Source organism: Pelodiscus sinensis, chromosome 6, assembly GCF_052426305.1.
Source record: "Pelodiscus sinensis isolate ZL-2025 chromosome 6, ASM5242630v1, whole genome shotgun sequence".
Lineage (NCBI taxonomy): Eukaryota > Metazoa > Chordata > Testudines > Trionychidae > Pelodiscus > Pelodiscus sinensis.
In genome coordinates, this window is record NC_143057.1 from 6,297,035 (window position 1) to 6,323,313 (window position 26,279).

At 41.8% G+C, this 26,279-nt stretch overlaps 1 protein-coding gene across 1 annotated transcript in view; it reads left to right on the plus strand.

The window, feature by feature from the left end:
- The first annotated feature begins 7,289 nt into the window (after positions 1-7,289).
- TMEM38B (transmembrane protein 38B) overlaps positions 7,290-26,279 on the plus strand; it is a 39,100-nt gene continuing 20,110 nt past the window's right edge. The window contains exons 1-2 of the mRNA XM_075931365.2: positions 7,290-7,508; positions 21,169-21,325. Coding sequence (XP_075787480.1) covers positions 7,403-7,508; positions 21,169-21,325 — 263 coding nt within the window. The 5' untranslated portion in view covers positions 7,290-7,402. The remainder of the gene's footprint in view (positions 7,509-21,168; positions 21,326-26,279) is intronic.

Here is a 26,279-nt window from a genome sequence, read left to right on the forward strand (position 1 = left end):
TAGACAAATTGTGCTAAATCTAAGACAATCCCCGGTTTCAAATCCTGTGGTAACTAAGCTCTCCTGACCCATCCAGCAGCAGAGTGTAATGTAGTGGAGGGTTGTTTACTTGTGTAGTGGAATGGTGATATAACCAATAACTCACTTTGTGTCTGTTCTGGCATTTGACATTCACTGGTATGCTGTGATGGGGAAAAAGACAGCTGTAAACCTGTCTTAATTAACCACTATTTAACCTATAGCAGCCAGCCCTGGTATAAGCTGAGAGGGGAAATTTGTATTTTTACTTCAAACAGACGGGAGTGGGTTGTTTTACAGTCTCATTATGAATGTGTACTTTTCAACTTACCACGATTTGAATTATAACGAAGCTCGGGTGTTGATTACAGCCAGTCACCTCTTGTTGGAAGTTCTCTCTTTCCTGCTTGAGGGTGCCGCAAACATCTCCTCTGGGCGGGGGGAGGGGAGTTCCTACTAAAACAGCCAACAGGCCCTTATGCTGAAGTACTGGAGGTGGGCAGGGAGAACAGGCAAGTGCACCGGGTGAGCTGTGAACAGGGAGACATGGTTGGGATGTCAACCTCCGGGCAAGAGGGGACTAATAAGAGAAGGGGGATGCTGAGGGGCTGCAGAAGGATTAAGGAGAGAAGGGGATGAAAAGAGGCAGGGGATATGGACCTGGGTGAGGGAAAAGGGAGTACACCTGGACAGCTGAAAGTGACACAGAAGAATGCGGGGGCTGAAGGTGTAGGGAATGTGGGGGCCTGGGAGGAGGCTGAGGGAGGAACAGGAGGATGTGGGGGTCTGGGAGGGTTCCGCCAAAATTTGCAGAGCATCCACACCTCAAGCGTGTTTTTGCGCAAGTAAATCGAAAGATCAAAGGGTTTCTTGTGCAATTGGTAATCCTCATTCTACGAGGAAGAATGCCTTTTTGTGCAAGAACTCTTGGGCAAAAACACATGTGTGGACGGAGAAGAGGGGTTTTTGCGCAAGAAGAGGGAAGAGGAAAAAGCACAGGTGCCCTGGTGGCTATTCTGTCCATAGCAATCAGTGCTTACTTGCGAGAGAGTATCCAGGCAGTCTGGATGCTCTCTTGTGCAAAAGCGCATCACTTTTCGATGCACTTTTGCAGTGTGGACACTCTCTTGCGCAAGAAGCCTGCAGTCTAGACGTAGCCTGAGAGAGGAGCGGGGGATGTGGGGCCTGGGAGGAGGCTGAAAGAGGAGCAGGGGAACTAGCTCTATATCTTTAAATAATCAGTTTTGAAAAGTTGAAATGCTGAAAGGATGGTGGAAATACTTTTAAAAGAGAGAAATGTTCTTTTAAATAGAAATCTTGCCAGGGCATAATTCTTGCCCAGGCATAATCCACATGTGATGTAGTGTTTCCTTGTAAAGCCTCTTTGTAGTAAATGCTCCTTGATTAGACTGTGCGCTCTTTGGAGCAGGGGCTGTCTTGGCATGTTTTGTCCTTTACACACCGGCCATGCCATACGCTCGCCGTGCGGTTCAGGTTTCTGAATCACCATTTTGTAGTGATTACAGGGCCAGTGATGGAAATGACGATGCTCACACTCACATATGAGCCCAGCTGGGGAAGAAGGTTAAGTGTTTCCACCACAGCAGCGATATACCCTTAGCAGGGTGTCCCATTTTGGGGATCCAGTGACACTCGGTGGGGAGGGGAAATAATTTGAAGTTTCTAACTAGGTTTCTGCAAAACCCTGTGTGCGCCTACATATGTGCTTTGAACTGAATGGACAGTGAGGTTTGAAACTCTTTTCTTATTCTCAAGTCATTTTTCTGCATAATCTACTATGTGAGTTTTTCCCTTTTATTTTCTGAGCAGATTATGAACTGGGACAATCCTATCTTCCGTCTTATTATTCCCTTTTTTACATATTATTTTATGAGGAAATCCACTCTCTCAATGTTAACAGCTGAGCCTTTATTTGATCAGTAAGGATCCTAACAGTAGATTTACAAAACAATGAATAGTCCTGTAGCACCTCAGCCTTGGTCTTCACTAGGGTATTATTTCTAAATAACCCCCCTCAAGGTCGAATTCATAAGCAGAGAGTCCACACGATTTGAAAGCCCATTATTTGAAATACGGGGCCACTTATTTCGAAATCTGTTCTCCTATTTTTCTTGGGGACTAATGCATATTTCAAAATAGCATTCGTGTGGACTCTCTGGTGCAGCTATTTTGAAATAATTAATTACTTCCCAGTGCTTCCTGAGGCTCTAAGTTGAGGCAGCGCATTCACATTAACGGAGCCTGCCTCGGACTAATTTTGAGCATTCCCTGTAGTGTGGATACGCTATTTCGATTTTCTGAAATTGAATTGGGAGTTAAGTCAAATTTAGTAATTTCAAAATAATATCTTGGTGTACACACGCCCTCGGAGACTAACAATATAGATATAGATATAAATAGATAGTATCATGAGCTTTTGTGGGCATAACCCACTTGCTTGAAAGCTCATGATACTATATATATTTTTTTGTTAGTCTCTAAGGTGCCACAGGACTACTTGTTTTTAAAGTTATAGACTAATATGGCTACCCCTCTGAGACTTTTAAACATGCAAGGCAGTAGATTTACAGCTGAGACTCTCAGGGATTGTACATAGAGAGAGATGAGGAAGGAACGGCTGTCCCTACATATCACTCCCATGCTGCGCTCTACCAGAGGCCAAACACAATGGAGGAGACTTTGACTAGGGAGCATTGTAGGAACTGAAGGTTGTGCAAGAAACCCACTTCCACCCCCACAGGTGTTACCCTCAATAGCCTGGTGTGTGTTTCTGTTTGGGGTGAATGAAGAAATCTTATTTCTCAACTTCATGGGCTGAAGCCTGGGGATCACCCCACAAACTGAACCCTGGATGAACATGCACAGGGCGGTACATTATAATAAGGGCTGGATCGATGTAGGCTTCACCTTCCCATGTTCTGAATCTACCAGGCAACCTATTCTGTGAGTTGTTAAAGGACTTGAGCAAATAAGGGCTTGGACACAAGGCTACAAGGAGATAGAGAAATGTGAGCTGCAGGAGGGAGTAAGGGGAAGAACAGGAAGGAAGGCTGGCATCAGGAGTAGGGATGTAAGCGAAGGTGGAGTCCAGCAGTAGACTGAGGGCAGTGCAGAGGAATATGGGAAGCAGAAGAGACAATGTGTGAGGCACAGTGGGGAGTTCTGAGAACTCCCTTCATGTGGAATGAGGAAAAACAAGGTGGTGAAGATGCTAGAGGTTCAGGGCTTGCAGTACTTTTAGACAAACTTCACAATGAAAAGGAGAGTGGGAAGTGGGAGCCAGATGCCTTCACCTCCTTAGACCTAACAGAAGCTGGGAGAGAAAGGAGGCACACTCATCAGCTCAGCAAGGCATTCAGCTCTAAGCTAAACGGCTGGATATGATTCCTTTCAGGTATATACTCATCTTCCGCCATCTTCTAAGTCCCTCTGAAGTATCATTGATCTGTGAAAAGTCCGTGGCCTGTTGTTGTTTTTCCTAGATCAGATCCAATCCAGTGTTAGCACCGAGTCCATCTGTTTTATTTTTGGTAAAGTAATTTTTTTCCCTGCGATGAGATAAAGAGCCAGCCTGCCCCACTACTGTATGCAGTAGAGTCTCCTCGCACTTTTCAGTAGCAACTTTATTTGGAAAAACTGGTAGACACTCTGTCTCTGTCTCATTGCATCAGCAGCAAACCTTTAAAAAAAAAAAAAAAGTCAGTACACATATAGCATTCGGCTCCTTTACTCTGATTCATTTAAAAACTGTTCTCAAAGCATAACATCAGGCACGGACCACTATCACCTCTAGAGACCTGTAAATCTGCAGATGTCCACTTTATTCCACACCTGCAGGTTGCAGACCAGATGCAGATAAAGTTTTTGTATCCTTGCAGGGCATCTTCAGCATCTGGATCTCACTCATTCCACAAGAGAGGAAGTCATTCGCTGTCCCAGATTTAGAATAGCTTGCTGAAGGCCTATCTCCAAAGCAACATCTAATATTAGACAGTAACGAATACTTTTAAAGTGGCTTCCTAAATGCACCTGTATGGCCATTTTCTCTCCTTCTTCTATGTCTCTTGACTCCTTGCAAGGTATTTTGAATTGTCTTTGCTTCTCAGAAATGAACCTGATGCCACCCAGTGGGAAAGAGACAATGCTGCAAGAAGCAAAGTAACCTAGAGAGGATATTTTTTTCCATGGGCAGTGACTGGAAGAAGCATGTAATAACATCCTATAAAACTGTATCAGGTATTTTTTGGTGGATACAGGTGTGCAGATGTGTATCACAGTACATGGAAGGAAAGAAAAAAAACCTGCATTTTAACCCATTACTGCCTCAGGGCAGAGATGCAATTTACTAACTTACTATTGGAATCACACCATATCTGAAAATTTAAGTAACATTCTACAGTGGAAAATGACCTATGATTTCTATTCTTATAAGGACAAGTCAAATACATTAACAGTTTGTGTTTCAACTGCTTTTCCTGAGAAGAAGTGTTCATATTAATAGTTGCATATAGAAAGGATGATTGTGTGATTAAGACATTTGCCTGGAACTGAGATTTAAGAGATCTGGGTTCAGGTCACAGCTCTGCTACAGATTTTTGTTTGACACTGGTCCAATCATTTAATCTGTGCCTGAGTTTCCTAGCTGTAAAATCAGGGAAATAATATTTCCCTCCTTTTCCCTGTCCTCTCCATTTGTGTTGTAAGTTCTTTGGGGTTACAAACTGTCCCTCACTATGCATATGTATTGTGTCTGGCACAATGAAGCTCTAATATGGACATACCTGTAATATAAATATCACTATATATATATTAACTATAATATAAAAAAGAGTTTTCCAAAATTCTTCTCTAGTAACTGGGCTAATAAAAAAGCAGCTTATAATTCTGCCTTCCTTTAACTTAAAAATATCTAACGGTGATCACACCAGAGAACAAGAGGGAGTTTTTTTTAAGTAACACTCATTGGGAGAAGCTAAGCAAGCAAGCGGGCTTGACAACTGGGGTGCAGGATGCCTGAGCAGCTGCTGGAAGGAGTTGGAATGACTGTGATGGATGAGATCACGGGACAGTATAAGCTGCCAGAGGTAGGGTTAGATTGGTTCTCACTTAAGGGTGGTCACCAAATGGCTCCTAAGTCCCTCCCCTACATAAGTTGCTTCTGGAACCTCAAGCCTCCAGTCATCTGGATCTCATCTCTGTTGCTGGAGTTATTCTACAGCTCATCCCTCATAGTTAATGAATATACCTAGTCCAAGAACCTTTGCTTAGCTTGCTTTGTTTGCTGAAACCTGTCCTGAAGCAAAGTCCAGGCCACAAAAATGACCACCCTTCCTCCTATTTTACAATTCTCATTGACCCTTGCTTGGTTGGGGGCATGTTGTATACAGCTATTCATTACCCACCCTTGCCTGACATTAAGGCAAGGGAATGTAGTCAGGACCAGGAGAGGCCGAGGAAATACCCCTTAGCTTATGGACAACCGAGCTGTCCAACTAAAACCTCTCCCTGCCCTTTTACGGTGGCTTTTAACAGGCATCATTCCTCTATAGTACCACTCAATCAATCACCTCACAGCACAGTCCATCACTTATCCCTTATTCATCACCTACACTCCTCTGACAGTGTGAAACTTACATCACAAACATTAAAATCATAGGCCTTCTATCCTAGGATGTTGGGGACTATTGTAGAGCATACAGAACTCAAAAAAGTCCAAGTCCTACAGGAGATTATTGGCTCCTTTAATAGAATGGAATTTTGGGAAATGTAGTTTGCCAGGAGAGCATCTGTTTAAAAGGGAATCATATAATTAGTGTACTCTGGGCCATATAAAAATCAAAGGGGTGACATTACTGGAGAAGGAGGTAGGGGAAGTGCTCAGTGGTAAGGACACCTGAAAACCAGGGGAACTAGTATCTGATGAAAAGGTTCTCTCAAGAGAGGGAAAAGAAGCATGAAACCTAGGAAGCTGTGGAAAAGTGTGAGAGAAGAAAGGTCAGAGAAGGCAGCTAAGGGGGTGCAGCAAGAGCAAAAAGGCCAGAGACAATATAGATTCAGCAGGATTGCAAGTCTCAGGTGTTCAAAAATCATGAGTCAGGCCTCAAAATGTAATGGGATTTTAAAAGAAACCCCAAAACAAAACCAACGTTTGGGTTCTGTTATTTGGTATCTGCACCCCTTCGGGTGCACTTTGTTCATATTTTCAAGCTATTCTCTGGATCTGTGAGAGCTAGAAATGTATTTTTGTGTTTTAAATGAAAACAGAGATGGTCATGTAATCACTGTGCCCAGGACAGATGCTTTAGAGAGCTGTATGGTCCAGGAACTTTAAGTAAAACATGGTATATTGTGAGACTTATGATAAAATAATGGGAGCCACCCACATGGCATTAGTAGGCACTGGAGGTTTACCTAGCGGTGCCCTATGCCTGCAGATAGTGGGGTGGGGGGACGGAGTGAGGGCAGTCAGCTTCAGGAGTGTTGCTGAGCAAATCTGGGGGTGGGGGCCATGCCCCTCCATGTGTCGCCTCATTCACCAGTTTATTTGAGGTTTCTAGGGGTTCAAAGGGAGAGGAAGTCCCCATGTACCCTCAGTGTAAGGGGGGGCTAGACCCTAACAAGCCTCACTTAACCCCCTATTCCTCCCATGCAGCTCCCTGCCCCTAGCAACTCCCCTTCAGGCCCCGCCCCCTGCCACGCCCCTGCCCCATCAACTCCCCTTCAGGCTCCGCCCCCTGCCCCTAACCACGCCCCTGCCCCAGCAACTCCCCTTCAGGCTCCGCCCCCTGCCCCTAGCCACGCCCCCTGCCCCAGGGACTCCCGTTCAGGCTCCGCCCCCTGCCCCTAGCCACGCCCCAGCCCCAGCAGCTCCCCTTCAGGCTCCGTCCCCTGCCCCTAGCCACGCCCCAGCCCCAGCAGCTCCCCTTCAGGCTCCGCCCCCTACCCCTAGCAACTCCCCTTCAGGCTCCGCCCCCTGCCCCTAGCCACGCCCCTGCCCCAGCAACTCCCCTTCAGCCTCCGTCCCCTGCTCCTGGCAACTTCCCTTCAGGCCCCGCCCCCAGGAACTGCCCTTCAGGCCACGGCCTGCCCCTAGCAACTCCCTTTCAGGCCCCGCCCCTAGCAACTCCCTGCCCCTAGCAATTCCCCTTCAGGCCCCAAGCGACTTCCCTGTCCCCATCAGACCCCGCCCCCCGGCCTGATCGCACCAATGAACACACCGGGTGGGCGGGGCCGGCTCGCTGCCTTCTCCCCGCTACGGCGGCTGGCACGGGCCGTTTCTCCCCGCCCCGCAGCTGTTGGGGCGGCGCGGAGGGGGCCCGCCCCTGAGCCAGGCCCAGGCCCCGGCCGAGGAGCCGCCGCCGCCATGGAGCTGGGGCAGGTGCCGCTGCGCTTCTCCCGCCTGCCCATGTTCCCCTTCTTCGACGCGGCGCACTACCTGGCCTCCGTCATGGCGCTGAAGGAGCAGCGGGGTGAGCGCCCCCCCTCGTCACTGCCCGACTCCCCCTCAGGCGGGACCCCCAGGGGACACGGGGGGGCGGTGAAGCCCGTGGGACCCCCCCGCCTTGTTTCTGAGAGCGCTTGGCCGGGGGGGCTGCCCGTGGGGCGGTACGCGGGCCCCCCCCCCCACTCTCCTTCCCTTTGCCTTCTCCTTGCACCCGCCTGTGCGGGACACTCGCCTCCCTGCGCTGCGAGCCGGGGGGTGCGGGGCGTTAAACGTCGGCCACAGGCCCCGGCTGAGCCCCGTGCGGCAGGGCAGGGCAGGGCGGCGGAGCTGCCCGTGGCACCCTGCGCCCCCGCACCGGGCGAAGCAGCCTTGCCGTCTGTGGCCACGCTTCCCGAGAGGCGAGGAACCGCAGTGCTGCCTGAAGACCCCGGTTTGATGTAAGGGCCGGGCCTTAGTTACTGGCTGCGTTGGGTCGTGTTATGTGAACAATTTATGCTTGAAATACAGGGCTGCTTCCACAGGGGTTGCAGCGTTCGGAATCCCTCCTCCATAGTTTGCCCTCGCTGTGAAAATGTAGAGAGATGAACGGAATGTTTAAACCCAGAACATGGCACGACTGCAAACTGAAATAAGAAAATTGAAAGGGGGGGGGGGGGGGAAGGAGCTTTAAAATAAACACACAATGTTGAAATATAAAAAAGGGGGGTTCTTCCACCCCTAGGCAGACCAAGGGTAGGAAATGGAGGCTGATGCTCTTGCTAGTTAAGCGTGTGTACAGATGTAAATGGTGGTGACGATTTTTCCCCACTTCCACCCCCCCAAAAAAATATTTTAGCAGGAAGTAATGTAGGGAAGTTCTATGACTTCTGCTAGTCAGCAGGTTAGACTACATAACCACAGTGGTCTCTTTTGGCTTTACAGTCTGTGAATTGTATGCACTTAAAATTAACACTGATTTCAGTCACAGAGATCGAGTGTGTGTGTGTGAAGGAATGGGGAAGTGTAAGATCTCAATCTGCTGCCTGATGTACCTATTATTGTTCCAAATCGCCTCTGTGCCAGCACAGCGAGAACAATATACTGTCAGCTTTGTTGTGGCTTGTGGCTTTTTGCTGGGGGTAGGAGGATAGGTAACATAAAACAGGGTTAGATAATATAAGGCTAAAGAATCTTGACCCTTGTCTATAGTATAGTGTCTACTGTTGCTACAAGTTTTGGAAAATTATGGTCCGTTTTTTTACTATTGTTATTGCAGACACAAGAGACCTTAAAGCAGTGGTTCCCAGCCTTTTCCAGATGGGGACCCATTTTGACAATTCAGGAAGTCTTGGTGACCCAATGCAATTCAAAAATGAGAGGAGAGGAGAGGGCAGAGCCACTTGGAGAGACACTTGGCAATCCTTTTGAAATGTAATAGCGACTCATATTTGGGTCCTGACCCATAGGTTGGGAAACCTGCCTTAAAGAGTTTGTGTTCCTTTTGCACAGGAATTGAGGCTTGCTCTGGTGGCCTTGGATAACCATTTGTTTTCATGCATGTGCTGTGCATCAGTTAATTGCTGCTGTCCTGTCCAGAGATGTCTGCATTTCAGTTGTTTTATATACAGATTGCAAAATAATTAGGGATGAATTAGCATTGTGCAGTTATTCTAAAAAAATTAAGTTCTTACAGTATAGAAAAGTGTTCTGAATTTCAGACTGTGATGATTTTGCAAAGTGATAATGATAACCTGAAACTTCAGTTCCTTCATGTCTATTCCTGAAACTTTAGTTTTCTCAGGTCCATTCCATTACAATTTCAACTGGTGTATTTCCTTTCTAATTTAGTGACAAACTACTGGAAAACTTTCTGTAAAAGGCTGTGCCTCCCTCCGACAGGGAGGCCGTAATGTTATATATACACTTGAAGAGATGTCTTTCCTGACTTTATATTTTATAGTTCACATCTGGTGAATCTGCCTTTACCACTATTTTTAATACACCAAATTAATTCATTAATTAGCATATTCACAACAAATCACAATACATCGGCCACGGAAGCTGATGATCTTCCAAAGCCATGCCTTCTCATTTTCTCGGGGGGGGGGGGGAGGGGGGAAATTAAATTAATAAATCATCCAGTAACCTGTTAGGGAAGGCTGTTTTCCAAGACTTTTCTGCTATACAGGAATTGGGGCAGTATTTGGAGTCTGTGTTGTGTGTACAAACTCTTTGGGACTTGTGCACTATGGATTTGGGGCTATCAACTAGCCTTCACCTCTTATAGAATTGAACAAAGTGTTGTATAGATTAGTCCAGAATAGCTACTTAGAAGTGACTTAAAGAACTGGGAAAGTTCCTCTGCCTCAGAGTAACTTCTCCTTATCTGAGATGTTTGGCTGGGTGTGACTGTTATCAGACTTAAGCAGATTCCGGAAAACCCTTGCTTTGTTTACTTTGCATTTTGAATGCTATTTGCTGCCAGACAGGTTAGATGTTTTATTTTTGTTTAAATGAAAACTTACTATTGTAGTAATGGATGACTAAATTGACCAAAAGAAGTTTTACTATTTGCCTTGGACATGTGACTTTGTTAGGACTTGTTTGTTACTAATATAGTGCCCAACAGTATTTGAAATTGCTCTAATGTCATGATCTAGGTAAAACAACTGAAAAATCTAGGAACTATAAATACATGCAATGTCAGTTACTTGCATTATATCAAAGTATTTGTAGACAGATGCATTAAAAATGCCCAAACCACAAATTTCTTTCTTCCACAGATAGTAATTTATGTTGAATACTCTAATGGTCATGTTAAAGAAAGCTTTCTTTTTCCCCCCTAATCTCTTGCTTCTCCTGATGGACACTAATATTTCTGTATAAAGCAATTGTGGTAGTAAATTCCCTGTTGTAAAAATGATTGTGACGTCAGAAATATTGGCTTATATGACATTATTGAATGAAGAAGCAGGTTAAAAATGAGAAATCTCATATTTATAGTTAGTGGAGAAGATATTGTATTACTTTGAAGTTTCAAATTCCTCTGGGTTTTAGGCTTGGGTCCAAACTGTAGATGGACTTTAGTGAAGAAATGATACCCCCCCCCCCTTTTTGTGGCACATCTTCAGCGTAGCTTTAGTAATGTTTTGCATTTTAGAAAGTTTGCCTTTAGTGGCAGCCTTTACCTAGCTCTGGCTAGAGCTGGACAGATAAATGACTACACATTTGACATTTTATCTTCCTGTTTTGAGAAGCTTGGGCAGAGCTTGATTTTAAATATTTAGAACTACTAGCCAAATAATTTAAGTGAATAAATCTTCGTCTGTTACTCATTTATAAGCAGTTCATTGTGGCTAGTTAATATTGAAAGTTTAAGCTGTTTGGTAAATTGAGTACTTTCGTTCTGACTAATTTTTTGTTTGACTTGCTTTTCTTTTGTATGCCTCACTTAAGTATCTGTGCATCTCAGAAATGTTAATGAAATACTCCCATTTTACAGATGAATGATCTGATTCAGTGATTCAAGATTGGCCAAAGGCCGCACACGGAGTATGCGGAAGATCTAGTAATGGAGCCCACATCCTGGGTGTCCTCAATCCACTGCTTAAAATACATCATCATCCTTCTTATCTTAGAATCAGATTTCTGGTAGGAGCACTTGTGTAGGTGTATGAAAAATATATTTTCCATTAATACTTTACAGAATTTGCTTACATTTTTTGTTGCTTCTTCACATGCCCCTATTAGTAAACTACAGTACTGTAAATGACCATAGAATGGATTTCAGCACACATTGTATTCAATTAGAAATTTCAATTATTATGCATAAATTTGTTTTTGTGATATTTTCTAGGTGTAAGCATAGCTCATTTTCTAATTTGAACATGGAATTAGTAATTTTTTTTATGTGGAGAAAGTGGTATTGAGGGGCTCCTCTAGAAAATAATTATAACAAATATTGGAGATGCAATTTTGCCAAAATAATTCCAGCTGTAACTCAGTCAGTAGACTTGCAGTATAGCTAGTGTTCCATTGTGTCACAGCATAGTCAGTCAGCAGCCTGCATTTTGCATCGCATTGTTACATTGAGGGTTTACTGCATTATTTTTAGAAAACAACTTTCCTTTTTTGAAATGTTTCCTTTGTTTTTACAACTTAAACTTTGGGCCATGTATCTCATATAGGACTTCAGATTTATTCTTTTCCTAAGTATTCTGTAGAGACAATTTGTGGAAACTGTCTTTTTTTAGTAATGGCACAGACCACTGCTAAATTATGAGCTTTTTAAATAAAAAGCTTTAAACTTTTAAACGTTCTTAACTTTATCAAAGGAAATTTAGTTTTTGTGAGTGAGGTACTGGTTCCACTTGCTAGTCTTATTTAATGTAGAGTTTTTGTGGGTTTCTCCACAGAAGCGGATTATTTTGGCGGGGGAGACTTGTAGACCCTTGGTATAGGTTTTTGAGTAAGTGAATCTGATTCTTTTTTAGTGCGAAGTTATCATTGGTAATTATTGATATTGTTACTGATTTGGAAACTAAGTAATCTTGAATAGTGTTAAAAAGCATTTTATTTTAGAAGGACCTTTTAGTTTGCCCTTTAGGTGTATAACCAAGACAAGCTTGGTGTGTAATAAAAATTATTATTTTGTAGGTTGGAGGAGGAAAGTGAGGAAGAAATGATAAGGGGAGAACATTAAAAAGCAGGTCACACTTTTTAACAAGAATAATTATTTAATGTCAAACACTTAAACACCTGTATTCGATATTTTGAAACCTTGATGTCATTCCTAAACTACAGTATTTGCTTACTACTGTAATTGTCTTTGTTCACATTGTGTTATGCATGGTTTCATGATGCCTCATTAGTGTTAAAGGATGCTTCATGGGGCAAACATAAATGACAATTTATTTGTGAGTGACCTACTTGAAACTGAATTTGTGGTCTGAAAGGTTTTAACTCCCCTATAATGTTATCAGTAGTGCTGCTAAAGGACAGTTAAAACAAAAAAGCAATGAAGCAACAAGATTTCTAGCTATGTCAGCACTACAGCAAGAAAACAATGATTGCATTACAAACATCCATGTTTAGAGCCAAGAGACTTCTAATGATGCCTAGCATATTCTTCTTCTGGACTACCTTTCATTTATGGTTTGTTTGTGGTACTTAAACTAACTTTGTGTTGCTAAATGCAGAGATTACCAAACTTTGGTCTCTCCTGGATTTTGGAGAGCAGGCTGGTCATGTGGTTATATTCTGTTCCAGCTGCTTTGCTGTCCCCAAAGACTTCTAAAAAGAGCTTGGAAGTATGAAAAAGCATGTGCTTACCTACTCTCTGCTAGGCAGAATTAGCCAGTTTACATACCTCTACTAGAGATGCTGTTTTGGATGAATAGGAGCCGTCTTTAATCTTGGTCTGTGCTATCCAGTTAATTCAGTGTACCCAACGTTGACTTTAGTGGCCATTAAGGTTGACGAGACAGGCTTGGTAGTGTGGACACATTATTTAGAAAATCGACGATGTGTGGCTAAATTTGGTGTAAACTCCTAGTGTAGACTGGGCCTTAGCTGTCCAAGTGTCATTAGCTAAATTTGGTTCCTGCCGGTGTAAGTGCCTTCCTACACCAGTTTAGTGACACCATCTCCCTGACCAGTATAGAGACATGGTTGAGGTAATTAGATTGACGCAGGGTAAGTGTAGACATTGTGCTGCTTCTGTTGACTGTTACTGACCTTCAGGAGCCGTTTCACTGTGCCCCACGGTGACAGTATAACTGATACAAGCAGTCCTGGTAAGGATGCAAATGCTGACATAAGGAGCTAAGTGTGCACGCACAAGTGATTTAATAACCGTGGTGGTTGTATTCCTGCATAGGTTCGGTTGATAGGTTTTTTTTTGTCAGCATGTCCACAATCTGTTTCTATACTAAGGAACCTTAACATCAGTGGATTTTTTTGTCACCATTGGTGAAAACCCTAATGTAGAAATAGTACGAGCAGCATCCGGAGTCTTAACAACTACTTCTAAACAGCTTTGACACATTATAAAGATACAAGAAATTGCTGAAAGTTTGTCTGCGTTCGGATTCTACTGGAGTTATCATTGGCAGGTTTTTGCTAGAGATTCCTAGTGTGGACATAACCTTAAGGACTGGAGCTGACCGTCACCAGTGGAGAAAGTACATCATGGAAAAAGCAGCCAGTTGTCAGGGAGGAATATGAAGGGGATTGGGAAAGAGGAAGTGTGATTTGTTAAGGAAAACAGACACTCCTTTCCGCCTCCACCCCAAAGCCTACTGCATTAGATAGGTACAAATACTGTCAGATGTTTGGATTTTTTTGCCCTCCTTTTGGAAAGATTGACAAATAGACAACTGGTATATAGGAGAAACAGTAAATGAGATTACCCACAAAACACTGTCAAATGCATCAAGTAAACAAACTAGAAAAAATGAATGTGTTTAAGCTTTCGCTGTTAGAAATATGATTTATTTGGGTGACCCCTTAAAAACTATTGCCTATGACAGTCACTCTTACTGCCTCGGTTTGTTTTGTTGATTTGTATTAATTACCTCTATCTTTGTTGATAGAGGTAATTAATGTTTTATATTTAGGTGCAAGTACAAAATATAAAAAGCAAACATTAAAATCTAAGACACCATAACAGCTGGAAAACTTTCTCTTTCCCCTTCTAGTCCAGAAATGATTAAGGGAGCTAAACCTTGATCACTATTTATCAACTTAAATTATAGCAGATGTATTAAAAGATTTCATTATCTTGTATCTCTATTTGAGTTTGCACGTGGCCCAGATAATATGGCTGAACATCTGGCCCAGTGTTGGAGGGAGAGTGCTAACTCTTATCCATCCCCATTTGGATAAAACTGAAGTGATGTTGGTAGATTGGAGGAAGCTTTTGGAAGTTATGGAAAGGATACATTTCTACACCTCCATTGGGAGGTTGTGTCTGCCACTTGTGATGTGGTATATTATTGCATCCACAGGTGCCCTTAGATGATCATGTGGCAGCAGTGTCCAGGAATGCTTCTTTACTGTCTGCACCTGGCCAGAAAACTGATAGACCCTGTTATTGTGATATATATTTTTGTCACCTCAAGACCAGATTACTAGAATACATTCTGTATGGTGCTGTATTTTAATCAATCCAGAAACTAAGGCTGGTACAGAAGGGAGCAGTCTGCCTACAGTATTAAGTGGTATTTCCCAGTTGCAGTGATTTACATGGGCTGCTTTTTGATTTCCTGTTTTCATTTTAAATGTTGTTTGATCTGTAAAGCTGTAAATAGCTTGCTGCTTGATACTGCCCACTCTTCTTGTGTCATATGGCCACAGTTGTGATGAGCAGAGGTGTGGTAGTTGGATCTTTCTTAATTTAAAAGGTGGAGCCTGGTTAAAAGAGATGGTATGTTCTTTGAGGGCAGGGGCGAATAGTGTCTGTGGGAGAGGGCATGCAAGGGAGGGCCACACACAGGAGCAGCGGGGATGTTGGGGCACCCCACTTAGCAATTAAAATTTTGGCAAGAATGTGAGGGGGCAGCACACCTCCCAACTGTTACCCCAAGTCACCTATGGTTGAGGGTCCCTCTGCTCTAAGTTCTTTTTCTCAGTCTGAAAATCGCTTGTGTTCTGGTGTTAAGGGTATGCTGCAAGGTTAATTTATTTGTACCTTTTAATGCAGGGGAAAGGAGATTGTTGGAGATCTAGTGCTGTTGGCTGTCAGAAGGGTAAACCTGTATAATTTATTTCTGGGTTTGTAAGATCTAGGGGCCTAGAGCTTTGGATAAGTGCCCCTTTTATTATCGTAGAAATCCAAATAAATACAATAATTTAAAAACCCAATCTGCCCCATATTTTGTGTGTGTGTGTCATTTCCTATAGGGGATCTGGATCTAATGACACTGCTGTACACTTCAGGAGTGCCAGTAAGAGAACCTGATAGTCCACCCAGATCATTAGCTCCTTTTGTTAATCCTGTCAATTACAATTAAACTTAATCAACTGCAACTTTAATGCCTGGAGCAGTGATAAGTCAGTATTCAAGCTAAGCAGATATCCTCTGATTTTTGAACCCTAACAGTTATTGCATTATTGTAAAAAATCATGCAATACTCATTACATCTTTACAGTATGTATTTTATGTTTAGATTTGAAACTCCAAGATACTAGTTGATGTCTGTTTTATAAACTTGGCTTTTGTACTGGAATTCACAAATATAATAGCTGACTTTACTGGATAATTGCTTGTATCTATAATTGGTAAGGCACTCTTTTGTGAATATTCTAATTAAGTGAATACAATAAGGTCCATGTTGTCTTTGAACCCCTTATGCATCATGTCAATACAGTGTCGCGTCATGGTTCAACGGTAATTTTAAAAAGGATAATTAGAGGGCATCTTTATTTTTTAAATTTCATTTGCTTGCAGTAACCTGTTAGTTGGAAGTGCACTTTTCTCCAAGTCGGCAAGCATTTGTTTTCTTATGCTTAGAGCAGACATGAATATTGTTGCTTGCTTTCTTGCTTGTACATCTCTAGGGACACTTTCACTGTAACAAATATAATTTAGGGCTTATAAAAGGAGGAGCTGAAAACACAATTTGATTTTATTCCAAAATAATTAGAAACTGCAATGGAAATTGTAGACTGAATTAAAGGTAAAAGGTGGGGCAAAGTTGTGGTAAGAAAAGTAACTTTGAAAGTACCTTTGAATCCTGACCGTCTGAGGTTTGTTGAGACTTGAGATTAGTCTCCAATACTATCCCAAACTCCCGTTTTCCCCTCTCCCTTGCTCCCTCTTGATAGTTAGATATATATTTAAGTTAGACCTGTCCCTGAAAAATGTTGGAACACAATGTCAGTCTCCCATATTGCTTCAGAGAATCTGTATAATTGTATGGAAAGCAATTTTAAAATTTTTGCTATGAATGTTCATGCATCTCTACAGGGAAAATGTCAGGATTTCAAGATGGGATTTAAATTTTTTGCTTCCCTTCTCTACAAACTAGGAAAGAGGAGGCAAAAATTAGTATATAATAGGGGGCAGTCATATAAATATTCAGTCTGAGGGAGTGCAGTGCATGAATTCCCTAAACTTTATAACTAAATGGGTTAGGACGGCAGGCTTGCCAATGGGAGTGAGGCAAAGGGGACAGCTTCCTGGGGCCCAGTGATTTGAAAGGGTCAGGGATTCTTAGCTACCTGCGTTGCTACAGTGGAAATGGCAGTGGGCAGTTTGGGGCCCCTTAAATCACTGCTGAAGTTTTGGACAGTGCACACTGAGCAATGCTGAAGAGCTGCTGGGTGGAGGAGGTCAGCTAGAGCTAGCCTCTTCACACCTTGCCCAGGGCCCTGCAAAGTCTTATCGACTGCCCTGCAGGATGGGATTGATTGTTTTTGTCCTTTCAGGGCTATAAGTGTGACTAAACTGAGGTGTGAGCTGGCAGTGCTTCAAGACAGAATTGACAAAACCCCACAATTCTTTCTAGAAATCAAACATTTATAACATTCAATATATGCAGGGTGCTTATCTTCTTATACCCATTGAACCTGTTAATGAAAGATACCTTCAACTTTCCCCTGGTTCATTACATATCTGTGATTTCAAGCATTTCCATTAAGCCAGTATCCACATCTCGACTATTTACCAAACTACTGTCCTTAGACTGGCTATGATACAGGGTACAGCTGTATTACAATAATTGAATTATTGGCTTGCGAACCATTTCCCACTCAGGAGCTGCAATGATCGGAGCAACTTATTGTTTCATAATCTGACGCTAATAATAAATAAAAATTTAACACTGTTTCCGGATACATATATAAGCCTACTTTTAAATGCAAAATGAGGGAAAGCCATTCCAGAGCAAAAGTACAGTCAATAAAGAGTAAATTCATTGTCAACAAATGAATGTTTTTGTCAGCTGAGACAAGCTGTAGGCACGAGTTTATACCAAACGAGCTCTATTTTTAAGGAGAAATGAATGTAAGATCTGGACAATATCCGTGTTCCAAAATTCTGACCACAGATTTAGGTGCTGGATGTTTTCTAGGGGGAGGACATAGCGCAAGTATTGCAGTCTTCAGAAACATATTTTTCTACTACTTTCTTAGAAATAATAGTAGTCAGAAAAGTCTAGTGCAGGTAATGAATTTTAACAGTTCAAGAAATACTAGTTCAGACAGGCTGTTCTGTAGTCCCCTGTACACATAAAGTTTTATGTTTCCCTCAGGGATTTAGTTAGGGAGTAAACTGCTTCAAAAGTGCAAAATTATGTAAGAGGAGGGAGAGGATTTCATCACTACTACTTTTTCTGGTGAACGTAGCTATCCTTTTTTCCTCTCCATGCTTCCTTTAGGTTCTATTGCAATTCTGAACAGACTGTGTTATTGCTTGGTAGGGCAGTGAACTACCAAACTACACTGATAGTAGCATATTCCTAAATTGTGTTTATCAGATCACTTTCATTGTTGGAGTGTGATAGATATTTCTGCTTCCCCTTGGCACGTGTTTTTTCTTCTGTAATCTTTTTGTCTTTTCCAGTTTGCGTGCTTTCTCTCCTCCTCCTTGCTGCTTATTTTGCTTTGGGATGCTAGTAAGAGCAGCGACTAAAAGCACATCTGTCAGTTTCTCCTTGTAATTCATGCTGTCTTGTAATTGATATGGCTAGCTGGTGGTCTGTCACCCATTGTGCATCTATGTAAGCTGCAGCTGACAACTGGTTGGAAAGAGTGATTTGGTGCCAGCAATATGTGTAGGCTTGCCTGACTCTAGCTGTGTGTTTGTGATGATGGAGGGAGATTAGTGAATGCTTTCTAGAGTTTACTTGAGCTAGAGGATGTGAATTTAGTGGGGCTTACAGGAGCAACATAGGTTTCACACCCTGTTCCATACTTTGGAAGTGACAGACATTAAGAACCACCATACTGGATCAGACCGATCATCCGTCTATCTCAGTATCCCATCTATTTAGCTTAGTATCCTGTCTTCCAAAAAGTGGCCAATGTCAGATGATTCAGAGGAAATGAACAGAGCAGGCAATCACTAAGTGATCCATGTCCCATTGGAAGAACAACTCCATTATGTCATGAACTTGGGAAGTATCAGAGGAGGGAAGTGATAGTGTGCAGCCATTAATATGTTGGAGATTACTGGTCCCTGAATATTTCAACTTCTGTAGCAGAGGTTGGGAGACTGTCTACACCTGAGTTAATGTGCTTCAGTGTCTTGCTTCAGCAAGCATTTTTGATGCTTCAAGGATCTGCCCCGCACTTCGGTGCTGGGTAGTAACACTCTTGTATATTTCTTGGTACACGTCCCTTGTCTTCAGATTGTGGAAATAACCTATATCAGATTGTGGAAATGACCTATATCATGTTGGCTATGGGTATCTCCCTTGGAATAGATAGATCATGGTGTGAAGGAATGTCAGATTTGCTTGCAGATGTTATATTAGCCAGATAAATGTATGCAGCTTGTATTTTAAGTGCCATCATAAGAGGTTCCTAATGGCTTTTATGCTCTCTGGTGTAATCTATTGCCTGGCTGTTGTGAGGTTTAAAGATGTATCAGACCACCTTCAGTTTGACCTGGCCAGAGGGCACATTAAGTTTTATTTTGTTCCCACTGAAGCTGCTCATAAATCCAGCGTAGCAATAAAAGGAGGCACAAAGTTATTTAGCTTAGTTGTGACAAGAATTCAGTAAGTAATTAATGAATGGCCTATCTTACCTAGGCAATTTGGTGACATGCCAGATGATATTCAGTGTAGTTAAGCACAGAGTGCTGCATGTTGAAAGTAATAATTTGAACTAATCTCAGTAATAAGTTCTAAATGAACACTATCTACTCGGGGAAAAATCTTTGTCGCTGTGGATAGTTCAGTGAAAACATCTGCTCTGTGCTCAGCAGGGGTCAGAAAAACGACAATGTTAGGTTGTACAAAGAAGTAAAGTGTATATTGAAAATACTCTCATCTAATTATATAAATTACTGGTGTGTGTTCAATTCTGGTCACCTCATTTCAAAAAGTATATAATTATAACTGGTTGAAAATGTAAAATAGTATCAACATTTGAAATGTCATCAAAATGTAACTTTGGGAGATTTTGGCCAGCTCTAGATACATGTGACATAGAAAGGGTTCAAGGGGAGAATGAAAATGATTAAAGGCATTGCAAGGTTCTTTTAGAGAGTTTTAGAAAAGTATATAGTTGATAGAGGAGATGAATGTGAGGACATTACATATAGCACAATAAATGACGTATGAAAGGTCAGTCATATGTATCTGTTATAATAGAATAAGGGGACGCACAAAAGGCTTTGAAAGGTTCTAAACTGATGACTAGCCTCATTTTATTCAACATCTAATTAACCTATGAAACTTGTGGATGCAAGATACTTTTGAAGCCAAGAATAAGCTATTTGTATGAACCGTAATATTAAATAGTATAAATATTTTTACGGCATTTTTTTCTTTCAACTTTCCTTGGAGCATCTGGTACTAGCCACTGAAAGACTAATTGGGCTAGGTGGGTCACTGGACTGACGTAGGATGTCAAGTCCTATGTCTCTAAGTCACTGAACTTTGTGTTTCATTTGCACAGTGAAGATACTATCCATTTTAAAGAATTCTGGGATCTTCTGATGAAAGGCATTGTTAAGTACAGAGCGTTGTTCGTTCTACAGTAGACTTCCGATAATCTGGAACCTATGGGACCTAGGTGGAGCCGGATTATCAGATATGCCGGAGTATCATGGTTATGTATATACTGTATACAGCAGTGGTCCCCAACGTTGCATGGCTGCCGGGCGCCCGGGGGCGGGGCCACGCATGTGCCGGGCGCCCGGGGGCGGGGCCACGCACGAGCCGGGGGTGGCACTGTGCATGTGCCGCGCGCCCGGGGCCGCCCACGAGCCACGCGCCCCAGGCCGGCACCGCACATGTGCCCTGGGGCCGGGGCTGGGGCCGCCCACGCGCCCCGGGCCGGCCCTGCGCATGTGCCGCGTGCCCAGGGGAGGAGCCGCCCATGCATCCCGCGCCTGGAGCTGGCACCATGCATGTGCCGCGCGCCGGGGGTGGGGCCAGCCCAGATGTTTCAGTGGGCGCCCAGAAATCCCCCAGCGGGCGCCATGGCGGGGACCACAGGTATACAGTATATACTGTATATAAAGTGTTCTTAGCCCTTTTTATTGTACATACTGTATACAGTATACTGTAATGTTTTTTAACCCTTTTTTTACCCCTTTCGCTCAGTTCAGCTGCTGCCGTTGTTACCTTGTGACTCATTTTTTGTTGAAGCTCACTCACTAGGCTCTTGCCATTTTGATTCCTGACTATCAGGAGTGCCGGACTATTGGAGTTTTACTGTAATATGTTTTGTTGCCAAAATATTGCCATTATTAAGTTCTTGTGCATAGGGTTTTTCTTTTCCTAATCTTTCCTTAAAATGTTTGTGTTTTTGAGTGTACTGAAGTGTAGAATTTTGCAGCATCCTTCATAATTTTACCTGATATTCAGTGTATCAATAATCTTGTCAAACAAATTGAGCCAGTGTCTAAATTATTTGGATGTTACTGATAATGATATTTAAAACTGTTTTGAAATGATTTGGTTCGTTTGATACCTTCTTTCTTGACTTGTGCAAATATGTCATTAACAGGCGGTCTTTTTACTTTATTTCAGGAGCATTGGAAGTGTCACGCCAGAGTCCGATTGCATGTTGGTTTAGTGCTATGCTCTACTGCTTTGGTGGGTCTGTTCTGTCTTCCTTGATGCTTGCAGAGCCTCCTGTAGGGTTCCTTGCCAACAGCACTAATATCTTCCTGGCTTCTTCGATCTGGTAAGTATGCATGAAATAAGTACATTCAGTTTTGTATTAATACACTTTATAAGTTCAAGTATAAATGTATTGCCTATGCAATCACTAGAGCTCCACCAATAGCAAGTGTCAGTGAGGTAACTGTGGCAACCCATCTCCCCCCAGATATACTTTCCTGGGTGTGGACACAATTCAGCATTAACGCTGTTCAGAATGAATGGAAGCGGCTAGCCTCTCTTGTAAAGGCTGGATTATTTTTCATTCTCTCTTTGGAAGGCAGTTTATTATCATTACTTTTAAGAAGTATGCTAATTCCTAGAAAGATGAGACATAGAGTTTTAAAGCATTTTTTAAGTAGCTATTAGGCATCCAGATTAAACCAAGAGGTAGAGGTGTTTTTTCTGCAGCTAGAAAATAGGGTTTGCTGGGACCGATTCTGCCCCCTTAGATTTTGCTTCTTGGTAAGGATCTATTTTATTTACTGCCAGCTCTGAGCTTGCCTTTCTGAAATTAACAGGAGACATGAGTCATTTTGGGAACAAAAGTGAGGGAAAAACTTACATGGAATCAGCAGCAAGTTTAATGGGAAGGCAGGCAAGAAAAAGCATTACTGGACCACTGCAAGGAAGAAAAAAATGGCAGTAGTTAAACTCAAATTAAGAAATAGTATCCTTTACATTCTTGGATTTTTGCAAAAACTAAACCTAAACTTACAGCATCGTTTTCTGTTCCTTGTGGTATAACTGTTGTTGCAGACAGTCATCAGCAAAATGCACTTACTTTTCAGGGTAGGGAAAGCGGGGGCTAAACTTTGGAACAGGAAATGGCTTGGACCCTTCCACAGATTATAAAATGGCAGTAGTTACTTGAAGAAAAAGCTTTCTAAAAGAATGTAGTTAAAAAAAGTTTGGAAAGCACAATATTTGTGTCTGTAAATGAAAAACTGCTGCTAGACGGCAAAAATTAAATCCTAATCCGGTTTTTGGAGAACCTGAAAAACTTGTGAATGTTTAGAACCAGAGTTAATTCACATAGTTTGGCAACTTTACAGCCAAAGTGCCAGATGACCCTTGAAATCAATTTAATGGGACTTGCTTGTGTTTGCTTTCAAGGAGTTATTTTGATGATGTTGTTTACCATTGGCTTTCTTTAGTTATAACATGTAGTGAAACTTGGTCCCATATACCTGCTTGAGGTGGATGTTTAAAAAAGGCTCAACTAGCTCTCGTACAAAGCACAGGATTTGGTAGTAATGGAGGACTTCAGCTACCTAGGCATCCATTGGAAAAATAATATAGTGCACAAATTATCCAACAAGTTCTTGAAATGTATTGGAGATAATTATTTTTTTTGTCAGAAGGTGGAAAATAGTGCCGGGGAGAGTCTGTTCTAGATTTGATGTTGAAAAATAGGGAGAAACTGGTTAAGAATTTGAAAGTGGATGGCAGCTGAAGGAAAAGTCCATATGAAATGGTAGATTTCATGATTCTAAGGAATGGTTGGAAGGGAAAATGGCATAATAAAGATAATGGATTTCAAGAAGGCAGACTTTAGCAGACTCAGAGCTGATAGGCAAGATCCTGTGGGAAGCAAGTCTAAGAGGGAAAGCAGTTCAAGAGAGCTGGAAGTTTTTCAAACAGACATTATTAAGGGCCCAAGAGCAAACTATTGCACTTTATAAGAAGTATGTCTAGAGACCACTTTGGCTTAACCAGGAGATTTTGTGGGCTTTTTTTTTTTTAATTTTAGAGCATTCAAGAAGTGGAAACTAGGTCAAATTACAAAAGATTAATATAAACAAATAGCACAAGAATGTAAGGACAAAATTAAAAAGTCAAGTTACAAAATGAGATTAAACTAGCTAGAAATATGAGTGATACAAAAAAATTCTACTAACACATTGGAATCAAGAAGATGACCAATGAACAGGAGCAGGCCAATTACTCAATCAGGAGGCAAACTAGAACAGAAAGGCTTCATCTAGACTACAGGCTTTTGTTGACAGAGGCTTTGTTGACAGATACTGTCAACAAAGCTTCTGTCAACAAAGAGTGTCTAGACTACATCCAGTTCAGTCGACAAAGCAAGCCGCTTTGTCGACATGGGAGTGTAGACGCAAAGGACAGTGTAGATGCAATAACACTTTCTGTCGACAGAACTCTGTTGACAAAAGGCGTTATTCCTCATAGAATGAGGTTTCTTGCCGTCGACAAAACTGCTGAGTTCTGTTGACTTTTGTTGACTAAACCCTGTAGTCTAGACATACCCAAAATGTGGAAATGGCAGAAGTGCTAAATAACTTTTTTTGTTTTTTGCTTAAAGGGTTAGTAGCATTTAGACATCTACCATAGCGAATGCCAGAGAAAAGGAAGTAGAACAGAGGCTAAAATAGGGAAAGAACAATTTAAAAATTACTTAGACAAGTTAGATGTCTTCATGTCACCAGGGCCTGATGAAGTACCACTTAGAATACTCAAGGAGGTGCCTGAGGAGATACGAGTGATTAGTGATTATCTCTTAAAAGTTGTAGAAGATGGGACACTGTGCAGAGTATAGGAAAAGGGCAAATATAGTGTCAGTCTTTAAAGAGGGAAATAAAGACAACATGGAGAATTACAGACCCATCAGATTAACTACCCTGGAAGATAATTGGGCAAATAATTAAGCAGTCACTTTGCAGACCGCTAGAAGATAATAAAATAAGTAATAGCATGGATTTGTCAAAAACAAATCATGTGAAACCAACCTAGTAGCTTTCCTTCAAAGTAACTAGCTTTGTGGATGGGGGGAAAGGAGTAGATGTGATATATCTTAACTTTAGTAAGGCTTTTGATACTGTTTTGCTTGCCCTTCTCATAAACAGATTGGGGAAATATAACCTACACTGAGTTACTATAAAGTGGATGCATAATTTGTTTGAAATCTGTTCCCAGAGAGTTCCTGGTTCACAGTCAAACTGGAAGGGCATTACAAGTGGAGTCCTGCAGGGATAGGTTCTGGATTCTGTTCAATATCTTCTTGGGTGATTTAGATAATGGCATAGAGAGAACACTCTCAAAGTTTGTGGATGATATGAAGCTGGGAAGGGTTCTGAGTGCTTAGGAAAGTAGGATGCGGACAAATTGGAGAAAGCCCAGATAACAGCAACAAAATGATTAAAGGTCTAGAAAACATGACCCATGAGGGAAGATGAAAAACATTGGGGCTGCGTCTAGATTGGCATGATTTTCTGGAAATGCTTTTAATATAAAAGTTTTCCGTTAAAAGCATTTTCGGAACAGAGAGTCTAGATTGGCACAGACGCTTTTCCGCAAAAGCACTTTTTGCGGAAAAGCATCCGTGCCAATCTAGACGCGCTTTTCTGCAAAAAAGCCCAGATCGCCATTTTCGCGATCGGGGCTTTTTTGCAGAAAACAAATCTGAGCTGTCTACACTGGCCCTTTTGCGCAAAAGCTTTGCACAAAAGGTACTTTTGCCTGAACGGGAGCAGAATAGTATTTCCGCAAGAAGCACTGATTTCTTACAGTAGGAAGTCAGTGCTTTTGCAGAAATTCAAGCGGCCAGTATAGACAGCTGGCAAGCTTTTTCCAGAAAAGTGGCTGATTTTCTGGAAAAACTGGCCAGTCTAGACACAGCCTGGGTGTGTTCAGTCTGTAGAAGAGAAAACGGAGAGGGGATATAAGTCTTCAAGTCCCTAAAAGGTTGTTAAAGGCTAGAGGTAGATAAATTGTTCTCCTTTACTTCTGAGGATAAAACAAGAAGCAACGGATTTAAATTGCAGCAGGGGAGGGTTAGGTTGGCCATTAGGAAATACTTCAGTATCATGGTGATTAAGCACTGGAATAATTTGCTTAGGGCAGATGTGCAATCTCCATCTTTTGAGGTCTTTAAGAGCAGATTAGACTAACATCTGTCAGGAATGGTCTAGATAAAACTTAGCCCTTTCATGAGTGCAGGGGCCAAGAGTAGATGATCTTGAAGTCCTTTCCAGTCCTACGATTCTGTGATTCTATTTTGTAGTCTTGTTTTGTTAAATGAAATGAGAGCCTGTTCATTGACATTCTCAGGTGGAAGAGATGAAAGCTTATTTCCACTCCAACTCATCTGACGAAGTGGGTTTTACCCACAGAATCTCTTGATATCATATATTCTTGTTAGTCTCTAGGTGCCACAGGACTGCTCATTGTTTCTGAATGTAGTTTTGTAATAGTTTGATTTGCTTTAAAATATATCCTCTGAACAAAACTTCAAATTCACAAATCCCTATGTAAAATTTACTTTTAGAAACAAGTTGCAGGAAAATTAACAATTTGATTTCTTTAAGGACACGGTCTCCTTGAAATCTAGTCTCAACAGTATCAGGTACTATGTCTGCCCTCAAGCCTCCTAGTGGCTGTATAATTACAGCCTGTACTTTTTAAAAAAAAGTACGCTTGCTGTATGAGATGTGTAATTTTAAGTGTTACATGTAACTAGAATAAATGTGCTGTTTTCAGGAATGATTTTTTTTAATGTTGACAGTTCACCAAAAGATCTGAAAAAGCAAAGACAATATATAAATCAAATGTACTGTTAAATAAGACTTAAGTGAGAATGGTATATATTGCTCATGACCCAGTACAAAGGTTATGAAATCTTTAGAGTTGGTTATATAAAAAACCTGCCATTCTTGTTCACTTCGAGAACTTTCTATTGACTTATCATAGGATTCCTATTTAGTCTTAATGTAAAATAAAGCAGAAATCGTTCACTGGTATATAAAAATTGTTAATGTGACACATATTCTCTTATCTAGTAATTCAGCATCAATAACACTTTAAAATATGTGGAATAGCAACATCTACTGGTAGCTATTGGTAGTTGCATAAAAATTATAGTGTTTGCAGGATAATCGAAAATGACAAAATAGAGAACTGTGGATGATTGTGCCATTGTTTTACAGAATGCTGAGGGTGTCTTAGCTTTCTAATAAATT